The sequence below is a fragment of the Scatophagus argus genome, chromosome 18, assembly GCF_020382885.2.
Source record: "Scatophagus argus isolate fScaArg1 chromosome 18, fScaArg1.pri, whole genome shotgun sequence".
NCBI lineage: Eukaryota > Metazoa > Chordata > Actinopteri > Scatophagidae > Scatophagus > Scatophagus argus.
The window spans coordinates 1758804-1781174 of NC_058510.1; the positions used below are offsets into that span (position 1 = coordinate 1758804).

Sequence of the window (22371 nt, forward strand, 5' to 3'; positions counted from 1 at the left end):
CCAGCGACCATATCGGTCCAGGTGAGTCAGCTGACTGACTTCTCTAATCCCTGACGCCATCATAAGGACACTAATGAAGGCTTACCGTCATGGTTGGGGTTGCCCAGCGTCCACGGCTCATCAGAGTCAAAGTGTGTGTCGCCTCCTATTCCCGGCCCTGGAAAGTAGGCGTGCGCCAGGAAGCCTCCCTCGCCGTCAAAGGGCGAGCTGTCGCCATGGAAACCTGAGGCGAAGATGATGGTGATGTCCACGTCCTTCTTGGTCCTCTCCAGCTCGCTGTAGGGCACAGCCTCAAAGCGCAGCGGCGTCACGTTCTGCCAAACGTCGAAGGCTCGCCGAATGGCATCGTGGGTCTCCTCGGCACCCACTTTGGGTGTCACGTTCTTTATGCTGCAGAGATACGACACACAGGACGGACAAAATAGACTGTGAAAACGCTAGAAGCTTTTGTAAACATTTCACACAACCAGATAATTTGGTGTTATCATCACGGCCCAGTAAGCCTCCGATCGGGAGGTTTTCTCCTTCAACTGACAGGATGAGCAAATCTATGGTGAATTGGTCTGATAAGACTCCTGGGTTTTCCGAGCGTTTCGTAAATCAAACACACATGCTGGATGTCCGCACAGAGGAAAAATGAAAGATTAGAATCTAATCAGCCAAAGCAAACAGCCTCAGACTCTTCTGAAGCGTGAGATACGGTGGGAGGGAAAACAATGCAGTCAGCTCGGCTAGCAGCACTGCAAACGCAGGAGGCGACCGCACGTCAATCTACACGACCGCAACACGCCACAAAAAAAAAAACCCAGAAAAAACTATCGCTGTTCTCCCCGCATGCTGCCATTTCACGCTCATCCTCATCTCCGACAGAGAGCTAAATGGAGCGATTTGTGAGAGAAAACAGCTGAGTCCTCCCCTGCCGGCTCTGAGCTGCTGCAGGTGTGGAAAAGGACGGGACGATTTCCTGCCACTGGAATTTATTTTCTAATTAAGGATTATCAACAGCCCACTGCCTGCTGAGAGCCCCAGTCTGATTTGGGCAATCAGAAAAACCTGACTCCACTTTACTCGCTCCAGAAGCGTCACGCTCTACTAAAGTCTGGCTTCTCTCTCTCGGGACAGACAGATCGATGGAGTTTGGATCATCTGACTTGTAATACTCTGTCTTCTCTGCAGTGAAGGGGAAGATGGTCAGGTTGTGTTCATGCCACGTCTGTAAATAAGACTTCAGGAATCCCCTTCTGTCTCACCCACCCACCCCGTTTCCTTTGTGCAGCCTCTGGCACAGCGTCTGCTTAGCTGTCATCATTTTCCAGGAATATTTTGTGCTGCTGCTTTAAAATGTTTAAAATGCTGACACTAAACCACCGAGTGCTTCGGTATCTCGCTGGCCTGACAGCTGACTTTCACTTTAGCAAAGGTGTTTGTTTGCTTTAATTAATGCTCTCAAGAGTTTAGGAAATATTTTCACTTTTCATCTAAATGAATGTGTTTTGACAGATCTGAGCCCTGCAGACGCACACGCACACACGCACACACACACACACACACACACACACACAGGTGCAGTAAAAAGGTGGACTGTAATAAAGACAGGTTTACAAAAACAAAGTGAGGCAGGAGCAAACAGCCAGTCGCCCTCGACTCTGAGAGCAGCTGATGTTTTTCTCTTCCTGATCAGCTGATTGAGGAGAAAAGTTTCTCTCTGAATTTCGCTCCTCACTTTGTGCTCTTTTTCTGTTTTGAGGATGAAGGTCTGGTAGTCGTGTTTTTACAGCTTTATTTGTTGGTTTAGGGGAAGACCTCGTCCATCCCTTCGCTGTTCTTGTCCAGGCCTCCACACTCTCACAGTTTGGGTTACATTTTGCCTGACTAAGTCATTCTCAGCGATGGCGTCCACTCTGTTGGTCACGAGGACTTGTCAGATCCACCAGAGCCGCGAGCTAACAGCATCAACAGCCCCATTTTGATGGCTTGTTGTTGATCGTGATCAGATTTGTCTTGATGATGAATGCCTGAAAGCTGTGGTCAGACGTCTGGCAGTAAGTGTGATGTGTAAACGCTCGGAGAAATAATCTCAAACGTCGGTGAGAGTGCGCTGATGTGTGTGTGTGTGTGTGTGTGTGTGTGTGTGTGTGTGTGTGTTGAGCGAACAGCCTGATTGAGGGCATTTATGGAGCCAAGACGAAATGTCTCTTTTGTTTCTTTAAGTGCCTGGAGAACAGAGAGAGCGTGTGGGAGCTCAGGGGCTGACAAACAAGAAAATAATCCTGATTTCAAATCAATGTCAGGTGACCCACAGAGGAGCTGTGGAGCCCCTCGAGGGTCCTCCATGAATACGTGTCCTTTTCCCGCTCAGTCTGCGGTCACAATAAAAGGCCTCACCAACAACTGGGGCCTCTTGAGGAAGAAAAAGACGCTCCTGAACATCTCAGCGTGTGTGGGGATAGAGAGACAAACACATGCAGGGAGGAGGTGGAAAAAAACGACAAATGAAAGGATCCCAGCCTGCTCTGTAAATATGAAACTCCATGTTGCGAGGCGATAATGGCTCCGGATGCATCTCGTGCTATAATGTTACCTGCACACAGGGAGAACAGTGGGGATGCCAAAGCTAATTAGTGCCTCCCCGGAGCAAGTAGTGTATGTGGCGACATGGAAGGCAGCGCACACACAGGGCGGCCATGCATTTGTTATGCTTTCCAAATGCCACCATCTTTTTTTAAACGCTTATATTTGGACCTTTCAGCTGAAGGAACAGAGACGAGCGGGAAATACTGACTTCAGTCACAACGCTGCAGTTCTACAGTCGCACCTTAACCAGCCTCGCCCCCCGGCAGGAAAATGGCCGATTCGGATACCGGGATCAGGTATCAGTCCGAGGCCGAGCACACGGACTCACTCACACTCACTCTAGTTTAGTATCCTGACATCATTATGGATTTCAATTCATACTAATGAAGGCAGATACTCTGAGTGGGCGGGGCTAAGACAGGTAGGTTGAAACTGATACGGGTCGATCAGAAATATTGGCACTGATAATTCATTTGAAGACTACTCATAGAACAGCCTAATAGCTGAGCTTCGTGACAAAGTTTTTAGGAACTTGAATGAATAAACTTTGGATGACACTCGGATGCTTCGTGCTCTGCCTCCACTGCACCCATTCGAGTTAAAAGGAGCAGCTGCAGGCACATCTGACTATTGACTGGAGGTTCAGCACACATCCATCTACCACCACACAGTCACACTCACGCACACACACACACACACACACTCTCAAAATGCTCCCATCCTATTACATAACCCTAATCTGTCAGAGAGCACCTTCTGCTTTCCACTGGGTTTTCCTCCTCTCCTCCCCCTCCCCTGCAGCTGCTTCTCCTCCATCCCTCCATCCCTCACTTCTGCTCATCTGCTACTCCACTCTTCATCAGTGCGGCTCATTTTCTTCTCTTCACATCTGCACTGTCACAGATGAACCAAACACTCGTGAAACGAATGCCGGGGAATCGCACAGACGTGAATCTGCCATCAGCGACATGCGGCGCCGCGTCAGTTGCAGGTCACTGATCCACCGTGTTACATTCAGCACGTAATACTGCTTTAAGATTTACACATTTGTCCTCTGGGAAAAAATAAAACACGCCGTCGACTTCATAAGGATTATCCTATGAAACATGGAGGTGGGAGTAAGTGACAGCATGTATAGAATATTACAGAATGTGGGCTACCGACCTCACGAAAGCAACTGAGGCATATTACATAACTGCACCATGTTGTCCTATACATTATTATTCAGCAGGATGTCAGAAATGTTCCTGTGTATTGTGGAATCGGTGGCGGGATCTGTGGTGCATGAACAGCTCCTACATGTACACTCTTTTCCAATTTGTGCTGCATGTTTCAGCTGAGGAGGCTTGGACAACACCGACCGGGTTGTGTGTAACGGCTGCAGTTTGACTTTGGACTTACTGAACTCTGCTTTCACCTCTCTGCACAAATATTTATTCTTCTGTCGCTTCTTTGCCCCACAAGCGGCAACGCTATGGACGCTTACAGACGAGGGCGTATACAGTCAGAAGTTTTACCCAAAAGCAAAAATGCAAATATGGATGACGTTTCTTTTTCTGTCTCTCTGGAAGGAATGTACATGTTAATGAGGAGGGCAGTGACTGTGGTTAAGTCCTGAAGCCCTGTTTGTGTGTGCAGATAGCAGTACCAGGCCCACGCTGGGTTAATCTCGTTGAGTGGACGTCGACAAAAGCCTCTTCTTGACAACCTGTGTGTGCGTGGGGGGAATTTTCTGGTCGTGTCAGGCTGGAGGGACAGTCCAGTTATCATAAAAATGCTTGAAAATTTGAAACCACCCACCTGTATGTGATATGTTTGTGGTGCCACTTCTGTCCCGTGAGGGCATACCGCCGTTTTCTGACGTTGAATTTGGTTGCACCTCCTATCTGGTCAGGAACGCCACACCTGGGCTTCTTCATCCACCTGCAGGGAAGCCGAGAGCAGGCCACCAGTCAGCGCTGATCATTTGGCATGTGGGTACGACGACGTGGGGGTGTAACGGCTCTGAAACTGAGGCCGAAGCCACACTGCAAACATCCACGGTGTCCAGTCGAGGGTCTAACTGTTACTGCAGTAACACTGTTAACTGTTACTGTCACTCAGAATACAGAAAAACCAGTGATGGAACAGAGTGTTTCAGCATCAGATAGTTCACGCTTCCGTTACACTGTGGGCCACTGAGTGGAGGACGCTGCATCAGCACACATTTCTAAAATCAGTTCATTAAAAAATAAACCCTCATCTGTACTAATAATCAGAAAATGCCGAATACAGGGACAATAATCAATATGTTCGCTATGAACTTGACTCACACTGATGAGCTGTTTAAAAAGGACTCTCAGATCGGACTCCCTTCTCGTCTCATAAAGTTTTGTCAGACAGTAAACAGCTGCCTGCTTCTGTCGCCTGACTGAGCTTTTCATGGTGCATTCAGTGGCTGCTTGGAAATTACAAACCTTCTGTCACATCCCATCCGCATCGAACTTTTCAGGCTTTTTGCTGCACCTAAAGAAAATAGTTTTTTATGTTTTTATTTTTATTTTTATTTTTAGAGTTAATTCACGCAAAGTTTAATTTAGAAAATGGATTTGGTTACACCCCCACGAGGACCACAAATTCTGATCCATCAAAGTCCTTCACACTGATGAACAGGGAACATAAAACACACATATGATGACGCACGAATGCACCACACTTTGTCACAAGCACTGACCAAAAGTTCGTATTCATTCACGCATCAGACAGAGAAGATGCCTCACCTTATCGTGTCATCCCTACGTCAACAAAGAGAAGCAGAGGAGAGAAAACAGGCACACTGTTAGCTCATCACATTTCACTGCTGTTAATCTGCATTCACACCACCGGCCTCCACATCGTTACAGTTCAGTGGACAATTTGAGCTCAGTGCTACTTGTAGCGTGGATGGTATTTCAGTGTTTGGTGTGGACAAATGTCAGTGAACACCGGTTGTAGACATCTGCTGGTAAATGGATGTCTGGTTCACGTCAAGCTGAAATGAAAAATGCCTTTTTAACCCTTGTAGATCACATCCATGGGAATGCTGTCCCATTATTATTGTCCCATCATTTTTTATCATCACGTTCTCTTCCTGTAAAACAAATAAGTGTTCCTACGTCAGCGTGAACTGAGGCCAGCGTGACGACGGGAATACGAATCCAGTACTGAGGTTGTTTCCTGATGGTTTTCCTGATTGTTGCAGCAGCTTTTAGACAGTTAGCTCGGTTAGCCACCCAGCTAATGTTAGCAGTCCTGTTAGCTGACTCGGCCCCAGCAGGAAAACCACCTCAGTACCGTGTTATCCCTCATCACACCGGCTTCCATTGGGCATCGGCCTTTCGTCGGCTGGTGTGGGGGACCTGATGCACGTTTAGCACTAATGCTGTTGCTGTTGCTGTAAAGACCAGTCGATACCTGGGACAAGTCCGTCCCTACCTGACCGTTTTTACAGGAAACATGTGAAAGCACACAGCACTCACTACCATGCAACATAGAGCTGTAACCACAGACTGTGTATTGCTGACGGATTTGTCGACAGCCACATGGAACTCATACCACCATCAACAGTATGATCTGAATGTGCCTCTTCAAGGCCTTGACTGATCGCGTGAGGGGCAAACAAACGCTGCCCCCCAGTCTTCCTCTTCTTCCATTGAGTATTAATACTTTGACTTTTGGCAGCCTTTGATCTGACAACTGAGGTGTACTTGCTGTAAAAGGCACTTTGATCAAATTAAAATGGCCCACTTAATCCACGTCAGGGTAACTCTGTGTCTGGCAAAACGATTGTGCTCGCATTCAGAATGCAAAACAGGATGAACTAAAGCCTCATCGACCGTTTGATATTTTTGGTGTCATGATAACTAAGCACAGTTATGTGTGGGCTAATAAAAGAACCGAACACTTACGCTGCTAAATTAAACATTGCTGCTTCTTTGCATGTTCTGTGTGCCTCAACTTCCCTTCTGTTCAAATTTTTATGAAGAAAAAACCAGCCACACATCATGAACTCGCCAACCCTGAGAAGGATTTTTAAGGAGGGTGACTCACTCTATAGTGTTGCTGTCCAGAGTCCCTGTGACATTGAGACCGTAGCGGCGCTGCATGGCAGCGATAGCGGACTGCATGACTCGAGCCGAACGCAGCACTGACATTCTGGGGTCTGCAGCGGGCAGGTAACCATACCTCTGGAGCCATGCCTGTGGACAGAAACATGCAGACAGACAGGGACAGGTGAGACAACGCAGAAGGAAAAGGCGTCCAGCTGAGAGGCTAATGGCTGTGCAAAAACAGATCACAGGAACTGTTAGACGTATTGAGCTCTGGAGGAGCTAGCAGACAGATTTATGCTAAGCTAGGCTAACTGTACCCTCGCTGGTTCTCCTACAACAAATATGAAGCTGTCCTAAACACCTCTTTTGAAGTCTTGGGCTAATAATTTGATTTAAGATCGTTTTTTAACAGCTCTGATGCTTTCAATACTTTTAATAATGAAGTGTCCAAAAGGAAGGCACCTGACCCACACCTGGCCACGCAGACCAAGATATGAACACCTGAACATTATTAAACGTCATCATAGATCCAACTTTATGTTCCTATGAAAGTAAGAAAACCCGCTGAACTCAGAGCTGCTGAGCTGCATGTTTGCCTAAAAGCTTTTCATTCCTCACTCGCTCTCGTCCACAATGATGTCGAGCTGCTTCAGTCATTATGGAGGCCTGCTGCTCAGGATGGAAAACACACTGAGAATCACATTCACTGAGCGCAGAGGGAAGCCGAGCGCCGGCGAGGAGAAAGCAATAAAAGGCGAGTCGTTATTCAACAGTGGAACAAATGTGAGTCTCCAGCTTCTGTTAGGGTGAGCCAGTCTCCCGTCAGAGCTGCAACCATTAATCAATTAATCGATTAACTGATCGAAATGAATTAGTTGTCAGCTATTTTGAAAATTGATCAATCGTTTCAATGTCTAATTTCTTACATGTCAGGATTGGATTTCTGACAGCGAGTGAAGTCTCTGGACGTAATAACTTAAAGTCTTTCAGGCTTCTTGAACAGAGAGGAAGCTCAGTATCTGAGCCACACTTCCTCTTTGTAGTTTACCTGTGCTGTGATTGGCACTCTGATGAATCCCTGATGCTCTGCCTCCCTGCTTCCTGTCCCCATAGGACTAATTGACACATTCACCGTCTGCCAATAGGACTTATCACGGCCGACACTCGTCAGCGTGACACACGTCAGAATGCTATGTGTGTGTGTCACAACTCGTCCTCACATGTCTGTGGCTCTTTGTTCACCTGTTCACCTGTTTCATGGGTGTTCCCAGCTCCTCTCTTTCTCTGTCCACGCTCTGAGCTCCCTCCTCGCCTCGCACCCGCTGAGTGGATGATAACGTTTTGATGTGTGTCGGGGTTTTACCCTCTGAATGGACCTCTGGGCACGCAGGTGCATTAAGCTGCTCAGCATTGTACAGAGTGTGTGTTTCTGGTCCACGCGTCCCGAGAGATTTCAATGTCCCGGAAAAATGGGAGAATTTCTGGTCAAATATTATAGCTAAAAGCCCTCCTCTTTAACACAATTCACACTGTGCTTGTGTTCAGACAGGAAACAAAGTGGGCTCATCAACACTGACGCCGATCGGATCATTTGTGCTTATTTGGACCAAACAGCCTGAACACCCGAGTGTGCATCAGCTGTAAAGGAAGCAGGCAACCGTACTGCACACACACTGAAGGCTGACGACACGGACAGAAATCACAGGATGAACTACAGTTCATGAACACACACGCTGCACGCACAAACAAACAAGAAAATCCCTCTTCAAAACACACGCAAAAGATCATCCATGAGGTAAAGTTCACGGCTTCTAACGCTGAGGTTTTAAACCAATAAACTTTGAAAAGATGATGAGTTGGCCCCCGTTAGACCCTGAACAGGCTGGTCTGAACTGTTTCCTCCCCTGAGTTTCACATCTTTTCCCCGTTTAAAGTGTCAGAAATTCCACCACGTACAGATGAAAGGCCACGTTTTAATCTCTGAACTGTGAATCTCTGCGAAGGCGGGCGCACAAACTTAAATTAAATCTCTGTAACGCGACAAACATCACAAGTGCAGAGCAGTTATTAGAGGCACCCCAACCTCAGTTTTAATCCTTCAAGTCTTATTTTTAACTTTCCAAATCACAACCTTCCACAGATTCACTTTCATGACTGCAAAACTGATTGCACCTGAGGCAACGTTTACATTACACGTCCACCCTCAGTTACAGACATGCTCAACAATCGTCTTCACGGCGCCGTCACAAAGCTTAATTCATTCAGATCCCATTAAGCAGCGGGTATCACACACACACTCGCTCTCTCTCTGCAAAGCTTCGAGTCTCCTGTTCCCACGTCTCTTCGCCGTCACGTCGGCCTGCTTAATGTCTACCTTCCCTCGTCTGGTCCTGTAATCATCTCTGACGTCGGAGGTTTTCAGCGTAACCACGTTTGGCTCAGTACCATAACCGCTGACCCGCGGCCAGGCTGCTATTTAGGATGAAAGAGAGGGGATGAAAACATATTGATAAAAAAAAGGAGAGACGTGGCAAAGAGTCTGTGAGGCTGTCTGTCGTTGTCCTGCAGCTTCAGATTATGAGCTTCAAGACATCGGGTCAGAGCTTTTGCTAATCAAAGAGAAACTTACTGAAACTCTCTATAACTTTACAACAACTTTACATTCATGACTTCGACGCTACTGTGGGTACATGAACCTACAGACAGGACTGTAAAGATCTCCCTGCTCAAAACATCATGCAAATGAGAGGCTGCAGAGAAAACAGGTGTTTGGTGGCGGGCAGCAAGTGATGCGTTGGGGCTGAGAACGCAGCCGTTATCAGATTCAGAGATGTGTTAGAAAAAAGGCGACACGGGAGGAGAGAGCCGAGACTGTTGCTAGACATCCCTCAGACACTGACAGGATATTGGACAGCGTGTGTGTGTGTCCTAAGAGAAGGACATGGACAGATGTTTAGCTGATAAGAACATAACACATACATTGTGCCTGACACAGCTAAAAGATCAATTCCACAGTCCCTCAGCAGACTGATGAGCAGGTTACAGGGGAAAAGACTCAGTCAGAAGCTTACACTCTGAAAATAAAACAAACTTCCACTAAATACAACAGCTGGCTGAGTGTCTACAGCCCTGACTGTCCTTTAAACAGGTTTCACATTAACTTTAAAGATGCAGCGCGTAGCTTTCGCACCACTTCAGACATCACAGCAGATGAATTTAACAGTGAAGAGCAGCCGGCAGTTTCAGCACAGCCTCTTACACTGAGAGAGGAGTCGACCCCACGACGCTGAGCTCTTCTGCTTTCTCCTGCCTTTCACTCCTTCTGTTTTCCTCTCTCATCGATTCACTCTTTGTCTCAGTGATCTGTGGTTCTCACTGCAGGAGGCTGCAGCTCGACAGCCTCCTTATTCAATAACACAGAAACCCCCTCCCCGTCCTCTCTCAGCAAATGGATAACGAGGCTGTAAGCTCAGACGGGGATGTTAAGTAGAGCTGAAATTTGGACTCCTTGCTGCTGTGATAATCACAACGCAGAACAGCAACCGTACTTCATCTGATGCTGCATGTCCACTGGGCTGCTGGACCTCGAGGTGAAACATCAGAGGGAATACAAACGTCATCTGGACAGAGTTTTTATTTTGACAAGCAGAGAAAAACTTCGCGACCTGTTAAAAGTGTGTTTTTCTTTTCTTCACAGTCTGACACTCTGAGGCTGTTTGCACACTCACGGCTCAAAGTACAAACCTGCTTTGTTCCTGTATTTAAGCCAACAAAGACACAGCTGGGTGCTTACATCATAAACCAAACGGTTCATCAATAATGAAATAACGTCATGTGCAGCCCTGATGCCGTTCATTTGATCCATTCATGCATTCACCCAAACTCTAGAAGCCTCTCGTGTGTAATCTAATAATTATGCTGTTAGCCAAATGAAAAGTGACTTTTGCAGAGAAGCTGGTGTGCTATAATGAGGTTAAACTTCTCCACAAATCAAGGTGCTCTTGAAGTGCAAAGATAAGCAGTCCAGCAGCAAGGCTACAGTTTCTGAAATGCATCAGCGCCTATTTTTGGCTTCTCCACACTTGATTTCACTCCACTTTGAAGTGGATTTCTCTCAGGCTTCTGATGTAAGAAGACGCAGGCCTCACCTCCCGTCTCCACTCACTTCTTCACACCGAGTGCAGCTCATTTTCACCTTTGTGGTGAAACAGCTTGTGGTTTGAAATCCTGGCACTCACATCTTCCCTAAAAGGACACTTCAGTCCATGTAACCGTAGCTTCATAAGAGAGAGAGACTAACACACAGTCAGACTGAGGTAAACTCACACATCAGGAGAGCTCGACTGATGGTGGATTTCAGGGCAGATGCAGATTTATGTGCTCATTTCTGACAAAGGTTCACCTATCAGCTGAGTGCTTGTGCTCTGAAGGCAGCATGCAGGTCACCCTGAGTCCTGGACTGCCTCAGAGGCCTTGTCCTCACCCAGATGCCTCACACAGGCGCTGAACTGAGATGAACCTGCAGCGTTCACGTCCCCGGACCACCTCCCAGCCAGCCGCCTTGGCTCGCTGTTTGACGAGCAGGAGGCGGGCCGACGAGCCTACGGGCGCCATCTGTAAGGCGACCTGTAAGGCGGCCGAGTCGCTCTATTATGAATGAGACTTGCCTCAGGTAGCCTGGTTGGCATGGCAACGGGCTGACAGTGTGAGGTGGCAGCTGATGTTGACAGGAGCTCGGCGCGTTCAGGTTACAGCGTGCAGATCACAAACTGGTTCATGGCAAGGTGTTTGTCTCCTTTATTTTGTCTTTTCTTGTCATGTGTGTTATGTGGATTATTTGCCTGTAAAGCAAATAAAATCAAAGCTGTGGAAGCTCAGCTTCAGTCAGATGGCAAGCGTGTACTTTTGACATTAAAGTTACTTTATAAATAGCTGGAAATGTATGAAAAATCAGATGATTTAGGTTTTAAAAAATTATATTTGGTATGTCAGTGTCACAAACTTTAAGTTCTGCCATAAGCTGGGTCTCTCCGAGAGCTGGCGCCCCGCAGGTCCTTTGATGCACTGAAATCCAACATTTGCACACTAACTTCCGTGACAGTGCCTGGAATCACACGATATTTCCAGGGTTTTGCGACATTTTCTGTCACTCACCTTGGGTCCCGGGACACACACTGCAATATCAGAGGTAATTAGGCTCAGACGGATCTATAAAACCTCTTTATTTATGCCTGTGATGAGGCACAGTGTGTTTACAAGCCTGAGCTACTCAGAGAAGCTTTATGGGCAGAATGAGACAGAGAGGATAAACAATACCTCATATATTTAACAGTTTTACTCACCTAAAGTACACGTTGTTCCTGTATGTGTATAAGAGTTTCTATGTATGACCTGCATCAGTAACGCCTTCATGAATCTGGCTTATCGTTCAGCCTCTTTTGTCTCCTAACCTGTCAAACAAAAGCTACAAGACTTTACTGCAACACACTTTTAATACACATCATCATTTCCTGTATCAGTTTCAAATTAAAAGCCATCTAATGTTTCAGGGGACAGAAACATTTCATTTCTGAAAAAAATGCTTTAATTGTGAAACATTTGTAACATTGTAACATTTGTAACATTGTAACTCATTGTAACATAATTTTCTCCAAAATTTAGCACATTATTTTAAAGTGCCCACTATTTTCGATCTTGTCTCCATAATTCTTTCATACATCAGAGGATCCATCTGTCAAGACCAGGATAAGGTTTCGCATTAATTTAACAGATATGGGGTGCCAATTATGAGCCATATGCCACTCGGTGCACAGGTGCAGTACTTTGTGTGACAGGTGAAGTGTTGAGTGTTGGCAGCAGGACAGAAATGCTGCCTAAAAACTGCCTGAGGCTGCAAAGTGCCAACAAGTTCCTCTGCTATGGGCGACTTCCTGTTAGCAGTTTCCTCTGCGCCCTCCTGGTTTTCATTCTGCTCATCTAATCAGTGAATGACTTTCACCCAGGGATCCCGGGCGAAAACAATTAGCTGCCTGTTATGGCAGAAAATCTGCAAAAAAAACACCAGGAAGAATCGAATCAAATATCAAGGAGCCCATCAGTTATTAATTATAACCAGAAAAGGGCTGAAGAAGAACGAAGTCCTGAAATTTATGGAGATTATTGAGGAGAATTCAATGTTTCTATGTGAAGCACAGCCAACTTCCAGGGGCTAAAAAAGCCAGGAATCATAAGGAAACATCAGGAAACTTCAGGAACACCAGGAAACATAATTAACACACATCACTTTCCCAACATTTCAACTTCATTAGGTCTCACAGTTCCTCAGCAGAGATCAGAAGAGCAAAACAGACCAAACAGGATAGCGATGGCAGCTGTGTGGAGTGAAGCAGTGGATCTATCTGTCCAATCACAGGGCAGCTGAGAGTGACCGGAGCTCGCGGCACAGGTGATTTGCTGGAACCTGATCCGAGCCTCCGGGGAACGCCTGCCGCCTCTGACCGCCCTGAATTATTCATCGGTTACACGCCGAACCACCACTGGCGAGAGTGCCAGGGTCGTCAAGGCAACCGCAGCCTTCCTGCCCACACCAGTAGCCACAAACCCACACACATACACACATAATTTAACTGCTGACTTGAATTTAAATTTTAAACACGATGACGAACAAACAATCATCTGCACATCGTGAACCCCAGCGCAACGTGACGACTGCAGGGGTCCAACGCGGCATTTTTAGCCACTGGCGCCTACACAGATGTTTAATGCACACCGTGTTCACCATCTCAGTGGCTCCGTTTAGGACAAAATGTCACATAAATGTCACCCAAAAATGCCACAGTGTGATCATACATACTGATCAGAGCTGAGCCCTCTCGCGTGGATAATCTTTCAGGGTTTTCCAAAGCATTTTGATGACTTAAGAAGGTGGAGAACGACAAAGAGACGATGTCTGGATTATGACATCTGAAGCCGGCTGACGTCTTATGAAGTCACTCAGTAGAAAAATCTGAATTAAGACCAGACCTCCATCAGGCTGGCTGACATCTGCTGAAGTTCAGTAGAAACTGGCGAGTATTCTCATCTCATCACAGCTTCTCACAGCCCAAAGTGACATCTTCTAACTGCTGCTTTGGTCCCACCAGCAACAATCCAAAACCCCAAGCCTCTTCATCTACTGTCGGACACGACAAAGAAAAGCAGCAAACACCAGCATTCTGGAAAGTGTTTGACATTTTTGCTCGAAAAGTTACGAGTTAGCAACTTCCCTTTGATTGCCTAATCCATTAATTGACTAATCACTGCATTCATTTAGTCCAGAATAAAGGCATGAAGCAGACGGATTCGATGTCAGCTTGACCAGGAGACCTCGAACCTGCTGCATGTGAAGGAGACGTTCACAGGCAACCAACCTAAACGCCGATGGTGCCGTTCTTCTGTAACCGTTACACAACATTTATTTACATAACAATAAAAAACTGTCTTTTACCAGTTCAACATGAGGGCAAACGGAAATGACATGTTCAAACGTGACGCTATAAGATTACCGCACACAGAAACTGATTGCATCAGTTGACATGACTCACGTCGCGTTAAAACACACACACACACGTGTCCCTGAGTGTTTCTGTCAACAGCTTAATTGACAGCCTTTCATGCGAAGCCCCACTGGCATCATCCAATGCTGCTGTCAGTCACGTTCAACATTTAACAGCTCAGTAAGTTGTGACCAAAGATACGTTTCAGACAGACAAAGAGTGTGTGTTGACAAACGGGGAGAAGATCTGGAACAAGAGGCTGCTCTGGAAAATCAGGTGTGTGTGTGTGTATGTGTGTGATTATGAATCATTTAGGTCAGTGCAGGTGTGTATTTCTCTAGGACTGGGTGGACAGACTGACACAGACACCCCAGTGGCTCAGAAATCTGCTCTCCTATCAAAGCCAAATGACGTCAAGAACACTGTGTGTGTGTGTGTGTGTGTGTGTGTGTGTGTGCGCGTGTGTTTGTGTGCTTACAATCCATACAATCGCTCGGCGAGAAACGAGGGCAAAGCACACAAATATAAATACACTCATAAATACGCCCGCAAGCACTCAGACACAGGAGGAAAGCTCATCCATACAAAGCGTCCTGTATGTGGGAGGAAAACATGGCTGCCTGCACAGAAACCACAACAATCCACTAACAATCGGAAATAAAAGTATATCTTTATGCAAACAAAAGCCCAAAGACTTAACTGGCTGGTTACACAAAGCCAACTGTAACAGTAGTGTTCAGATTTGTTCAAATTTGGACCATTTCAGGCAATTGTGCAGTTAAGTACTGATAACCACCATGGAACAAGCAGAGGAACATTCAAACTTCATTAGAGAAATAAAAACACACCAAAAGCACCGTGTTCGACTGCCAAGTGATTTCTGGGAAACGCAGCACAAAAACACCAAGTTAGTGGACGCTTATCCCCAAAAATAGCCAATGAGGACTTTCAGACTGTTCTGTCACAGTTCTGAATTATATGCAGAAGTATTCAAGCCTCGGTTCAATTCAGGAAAAGAAATCTGTCCCTTGTGTCCCATGAAAACATTAGGGCTGGCTAGGATCAACAACATGTACCACATCGGTTACAATCCAGTGTACTGTGATATACTGCAATACTGCAGGTAAAAGTATTGCTTCAAGGCCTGCGCTCTTTGAATTGATACCAGCGATATGTGCTGACCTCTTCCCGTCTCAGTTGACGTGGTTACGTTGGAGTGGAAGAGTCAAAAGTCTGCGGAGAGAACACAACGCTGCCACCTAGCTGTGGGAGGCTTAAACACAGCACAAGATCGTGGAAAGTGTTCATTAAAGATCAGTAGTGCTTATGAGAATCAATAATGCATCACCAAACATAGCATATCAAGTGGACCTATTTCTTCTTACACACACAACGAACATGACTGGTAAGACACACACACACAGACACAGCTACAAATGAATTCATGCACAAACATGGCCACAACTGTTTACACTCACTCACATTCACACTAGTTGCTTCCCATTATTCGGATGCCAGTCGGAGGCCGAGCATGCCGACGGGTAGCGCGAGCTGTGACACGAGCGAAACTCCGCCATTCGCCACACAGTGACAACAGCACCAGCTCATTTGCATTGGGCAGGGCTGAGCTGGGCATGAGCACAGAGCTGAAAACAGATACAGCTGTTACTGAGGTGTGTGACTCAGAATTTTGCAGCGAGGCTGAAATCAACGTCACGATAGAATGAGAACAGTCTGTTGTGTTGATACGCTGTGCATCACGCAGGGCTGTAGTGACCGTCCTGTGAGGAACAGGACAGAGGATGGGTGTGTGTGTGTGTGTGTGTGTGTGCGTGAGCAGCAGCAGGAGGGAAAGGAACAATATAATTCACTTATGTTATAGTGGGACTTCTTCATGTCCAGACGCTTTTATTTTGAAATTTTACTTTGAAATCATGGGTTTAGAGGCTTTGTGCTTCCGTTACTTGTTTTGAAATTAACTTCCTTCGTTAAAGTAATCTCTATGTTCTCATCTCTCATCAGTAATCAATTAAACGTGCTGAAACTATTCCTTTGACTGAATCCTTAATTTGGATAAAAGAATTTTACATAATCCATAGAATTATGACTGATGTACATGTACATATATGTATACACACGCTGTATCTACAAAAAACACACTGAAAACCTGTGAACAATTTAATCATTTTCAGGCAAATCTTCCAACTGCATCAGTGACAGCAAGCGCTGACTGTAGAAGCTAATGAAGTGTTTCATCCAAAGAAAGATTCGAGCATTCAGTGTTGCTCTGACTGATCGGCCTCTCATCGTTATCAGCCCAGAGACTTGACTGGAGGTTTGCATTGAGGTGCAGCTGAAGAGCCAATCAGATAAGCACAGGAGAGGAGACAGTTTGAATCCCACGGCAGACTGAGCCAAGAGGACGAATCAGTGCTGAAATCAGCTGTTAGCTGTTAGCAGCCGGCAAGCAGCACAGTCCTGCAGTGCGTTTGGCTAACGAAGCTAAGAGCTCATTTTGTTTTAAATCTGTTTCTTTGATTCAAGCACAATAAATATATTTAGTTGTTTTGTTAAGATTTAATGCTGTTTTCATTGTGTCACTAATGACAACTGTATAAAATACAGTAAAGAGTCAACGTTTTGCTCAGGAGATGATGTTTCCAGCCACCTTTCCAAAAAAATCCTGATTGGATCCTTATTTAATGTTAGATCAATTCTGGAATCTTTCGTGTTTTGTAATCTTAAGCCTCGGTCTGCGTCTGGATCAAAGTCGACCACGATCGAACCAACTGTTTGTTTGAAACAATGCGTCTCCGCCACACGTCTGACAGACAGGCAGCAGATGAAACGCCTGGTGGGGCTGATCATGTCAGCCGGCTGTCAGCACAGTTTAGCCAAACCAGCTTTTATTAATTCATCCATCCACCCGAGACCGGATGCGTTAACAGCTGGGAGAACACCGGAGCAAGTCCTCGCTCTCGTCGCCGCTCAGCAGATTATCTCTGACGGTGCAACTCTGTTTGTCTCTGGTGAGCACAGCGGCTCGACTCAAACACCTAATGTGAGTCAGAGCGAAGCGCTGCACCTGATGCCTCTCTGTGAAACTCGGAGTGTAACCAAGGCAATGCGATGCCCATGAGGCTTTGGCACTTCCTTTGCTGCTGCTGCCGCCGTTGATGTTGTTGTTGTTGTTGTGTTCCTAGAGAAAGCTACTGTGGTGAGAAAAATCAGCCATGAGTCAAAATATCACAAATCCCAGCAGAATGAAAAGAAGGTAGACGACAGAGCTCACAGACAGCAGTGAGTGATACGATGAGGGTTTAACGCGAGCACACAAACAAAAGCCCTGAAGATGAACACATTCCTGTCTCGCTGCTTTGTTTGTACACACGGGTCACATGGTGTCCAAGCTCAGTCCAATCAAAAGCCAGGACCTTAACAAACGTGATGTGATGTCGTTTCTTGAACAGAAAGGCCAACAGTCTGCATCGAAACAACCACACAACAAAAAGTCAACTTCCTGGTGCATTCAGGTGCACCTCGTAAACGCAGAAATCAATACTCAAATGGCCAATAGGGTTAGTTCAAACCCGGGTTCCTTTGTTGAAATACACGGGCCACATTTGTCACTGCACTGTTGTTTAGACAGGCACAAAAAAGCTATAAAATCAAATCAAATCAATCTCCACAATACTCTTTCAAATCCCTCACTTTCCTCTGTGATCATTTCCAAGTTGTTTCACCGCAACAGTTTTTAATTAAAACACCAAAGCCATGCCGAATGTGCATACATTTTGGCTGGTGAGTCAAAAAGTTAAATTTGGACGCTGATGTGAGGACAGTTGAACACTGAGCAGAGAAAACTCATGTGACGACTAAAGTACGTACGGACCGAGCATTTAAACGACTTTGGTGGCTTCACATAAGATCAACATGAACAAGGAGAAAATAAAACTCATTAGCAGATGAATGAAACAAACTGCTGGCTGTTCCATTGTTAATGACATGACAATGTCTAATTTACAGAGAAAATTGCTTCTTCAGGGAAGACGCTGTGATAAACAAAAGCTGAGGAGCTTTTTGAAAATATTTCAGCAGTAAGCACAGACTGGCTGAGCTGCAGCGTTGTGCTGAAGTGAGGGTGTTACACATTATTAATTACTTGTTTTATCACCCAGCGACAGGCTGTACTTTCTGTAAAATGTCAGAGCAAACTGTAAGGAAGGAGAATACAGTAAACTCAGCCATGAAGTCAAATCCACTCGCTGCCGACCAAAAGGCTCAAAGTTTCTACGAGACCGCAAGTGTGACCACCAATTACAGGGTGGGTTTAGGTGACCTCCCACCTCAAACCACACCTGTCATCTCCCTCTTCACTATTACCCACTGTAACCTGTGCTACACACACACACAGCCATAACAAATCCAGTAAGCGGCTCCAGTGAAACCAGTTCCACGCAGTCTTTCCAAACCAGAACTGTTTATGACATCACAGACACACAGACGAGCGTCAGTCGCTGGATAACTCGGCCTGAATACTGCTGGACTTTGTTTACACAGTAATTACAGCACACAGACACACTTCAGGATGTAACTTTCATACCACTTTTATATGAAAATGAACACGTACATGGAGGCGTTTAAAGGTTGGTAAATCCACTAAAAATAGACGACTGACTCCACTCCCACGGCCAGAAGTCCAACAGATCGAACATCTCATCATCAGAAGATCATAAAACTTGTTTACAGTCATATTCTGAATTTAACACATTGGGGTTTTTTTTCCGAGAGCGGATGATAAAAGCTGAAGGGAGTGAGCCATCTTGTTTCCTAACCATCTCTGTTGAGAGCTGCACGTGCTCAGTGCTGACCGGGCGCCGTTATGCAGTCCAGTGATGTTCCATTGGTGAGTTTTTCATATCTTTTTCTTCAGTCTCTTTGAAACAGGACAATGACTGAATGCTGTCTGAGAGAAACTCCTGTGATGACTGCAGTGCTTTGTTGGATGCTTTCCCACTGAACACAAAAGGCCAGATGTTAGCGGGCGTTAGTTCTCTGGGTCAAATAAAGCCGGATTCTGTTTTATTTTAGCTTGCTGATGCTCGGCGTGATGCTCAGGCCTTCAGCACGTGCATCGGACGCCGTCTCCACGCTCTCTCACCTCCGAGCTGAAGACCACGCTCGAATTAGGCGCCATAAGTGGTTCACATTACAGTGAAGAGCTCAGAACGTCAGGAAGATAGGAAACGGCTGCAACCACCGAGCGCGGACAACCACGACACCTTCTACTCTTACACATGCACAGATGTGTTGACTGGTGCTCGTTCTCCCTGCACTTCCTGCGTTTCTGACCACACATTGAGGCGCGTCGTGGGCGACAGTAATTTGTCCGTCCCTGTCTTTGTGGGCTGCTGACTGGAGGGGTCGTGTACTTTTACTTGGTGAATGTACAGAGAGGACAAGGGGACACACACGGTTGTCTGCTGGTGCTCACTGGCTTACGACTCGTGTACAGTAAGACATTCTGGCTGTTTGGGGTCAATAAACACAAAGGATCCTCAAGCGAGTTGAAAACTTAATGAGATAATGATGAAATCCTTGTTTTTACACACAGGTCACATTTAGCCAGAGTTTCTCCCCTCTGTGCGGGACACTGAGGTCTTCCGGGACACGTGGACGAGTGCAGAAACCCTGAGCAGTTGATCTCTTTGCTTGCCAGTCACTTGGCTTCCTTAAGTACAAGTAGCCTGCAGCACATTCACATGGAGGCATGAGAAGGAAAAGAGACTGGGATGGAGGCAATAACAAGCGAGAGGGAGTGCAGAGCATGACGACGATTATAATCAACAACCACTCACATTTACGAGGCTGGATCTTTCTGATCAGCACGGCTTTTGGCATGTGTTTGAGGTTATTTTGGTCTCGTTAGGGCAAAACCAACTGTGTCAGCGGAGAACAAAGAACGAACCTCTTCACGTCTCTCTTCCTCCTTCTGTCATGTGAGCCTGGACGTTTTAGCTGAATAACCTGTAGCATCTGGACCAAATCTACTCCCTGCCTTTCCAAAGGGAACAGCCTGGCATGCCAAGCTCGCAAATCAAGTGGATATGTGGATGTAGGACTTCAACGACATGCCAGGATGTTCCTGTGTGTGTGTGTGTGTGTGTGTGTGTGTGTGTGTGTGTGTGTGTGTGTGTGAGAGAGAGAGAGGGAGAGAGAGAGAGGCGTTGCGATGTAACACTTTATGATAGCCTTATGCGATCAACTTTGGCTGAACAGTGGGGTGATTTGCTGAATACAATAAGACAGATGTGCCCTCTTTTGCTCGAGGTGTTCGTCCTGCAGGTCTTTACGAAAACCTAAAACAGAACCGATTCTTCTCAAAGGCTGAGTGAGTGCTGAAGTTTACTGCCGTTAACACTTGTAGCCTCAAGGCTTTTAACAATCCATTAAGCTGGGATATCATGTCAGAATAAAGGCTCCATTTGAAAAGGAGCCCCCCCGCCCCCCAGTTAAAATCTCATGTAGCTGCCCACACTGTTGTGGAGCCATAAGATCCCTTTGTGGAGAAGCCTTGGAGCGTGTGCTGCTTTTGTCATAACGGCACAAGTGATCTGAAAGCATTTAAGAGGAGGTGATCGTGTTGTAGCCTAAAATTCTCAAGCAACAGAGCATTAAAAACAAAGATTTGGTGACGGACACAAGAGAGTGGACTTCGAGTTCACATGGGAGGATAACAGCGTTAAATTAAACTAGTCTTGTTGCTCATTTCCTAGCAATTTACAGCTTAAACAATCAGCTTATTTTGCTGAAATGTTAGCCCACTCTGAGCACATAAAAGAGCCCAGATGGGCAAAGAAACAATAATATTTTGCTGCCATAACTATTCCATCTGATTTTCCTCCAAACAGGACTCAGCAGCGGAGAGGAGGATGAGCTACAACCCAGCTGGACGTCCTCACAAAGACCCTGTTGTTACCGAAACACCAACACAGAACAAAACAGGAGGCTCAAACGTGTTATTCTGCTGCAATAAGACTCGCACACAATTCAGAATGACGGCAGGGGAAGCTTCGTTGAAATGTGACATGTCAACCCATGGCGGTCCCGGCTCTTACCTCCACACTGAACGGCTGCTCCTCTCCGTTCACGGCACATAAAATCCACAGCAACAACTGCAAGCATAACGTCCCCATACAGCAGCTACTGAGACATCTCCTGCTGCGGAGCGCCAGTGAAACCATAGTGAACCCCGCTGCGGTCGCCTAACGTCTCTGAGCACTTTTATTTACAGTCGGGTACAAGCAAGCGGACAACGCGGCTGAATCCTAGACGTTTAGCGGCAGCATCGCGGGCGCCTCGCTGTCTCTCTCGCGGTGCCGACAAGCAGAGGAGCGCGGAGGGGAGAAACGGGGGAGAAGGAGCGGGCTCGTCGACCGCTGCTTTAGCCGCGGCTTCAGGAGGAGGTTGTCCCCCGGGGGCAGAGAGACTCGCTGTTAACGCCTGTCAGCAGCCTCCCGGTCCTGCAGTCCCCGGGTGAGTCCTCCGCTACACCGGCCGTTGTTCCAAGCGGACGCTTCCAGCTCGTTTTCCGCACCGCGCGGCATAGCTGCCCGTTTTCAATCGTCGTTTCCCACTCAACGCGCATGCGCGGAACGGCACGAGCCCCCCCCATCCCGCTCCCAAAGTCCCCTATAAAAACAGTCCTCAGCCATGGCAGTGTTTGTTTGAAATGCGTCTCGTTTGGACTCGCAGTTTTCAGTCAACACATTAAAGGCATTTAGATAAACATTATAATGCAATGAAATGTTTGTGCCGTCAGTTAACCAGAGAGACATCTACCGCTCACACGGTTCCACCGTTTAAACACGTTCCTTTAGCACTCTCAGCAGGATCTCAGGAAAGAAAATGACTTATTTTGGGTAGAATTGTGAATAAATAGTATATAGTGTAGCTTAAATTACATGTTTTCCCGACAAAAATGGTCGCATAAAATCAGTGTCAGTTAAATCAGAAAGGGGGAAATGTGCTTCATGTAGACAGTGTTATATATTTGTGTTTATACTTTCTATTCACCAGTGTTCATCAGCATGTTGCATCACGGGGGGGGGGGGGTTGTTTACTGTATTTATTTTTTTAAAAACCTTCCATGGCCGCCAGAGGGCGATGATGGGCTCATCAGTTCCATCAAA

The 22371-nt window shown here is 46.3% G+C and overlaps 1 protein-coding gene across 2 annotated transcripts in view; it reads right to left on the reverse strand.

Annotated features, from left to right (window-relative positions):
• The window catches only part of LOC124049355 (matrix metalloproteinase-16-like), a 56725-nt gene extending 34897 nt beyond the window's left edge, over positions 1–21828 (reverse strand). Inside the window, exons 1-5 of one of the 2 annotated variants that reach the window (XM_046370882.1) lie at positions 21298–21828; positions 6643–6791; positions 5334–5348; positions 4375–4497; positions 86–390 (exon numbers count right to left, since the gene is read on the reverse strand). In XM_046370882.1, coding sequence (XP_046226838.1) covers positions 86–390; positions 4375–4497; positions 5334–5348; positions 6643–6791; positions 21298–21423 — 718 coding nt within the window. In that variant the 5' untranslated portion in view covers positions 21424–21828. The remainder of the gene's footprint in view (positions 1–85; positions 391–4374; positions 4498–5333; positions 5349–6642; positions 6792–21297) is intronic. The other variant, XM_046370883.1, reaches the window with a different exon arrangement.
• Positions 21829–22371: the final 543 nt, after the last annotated feature.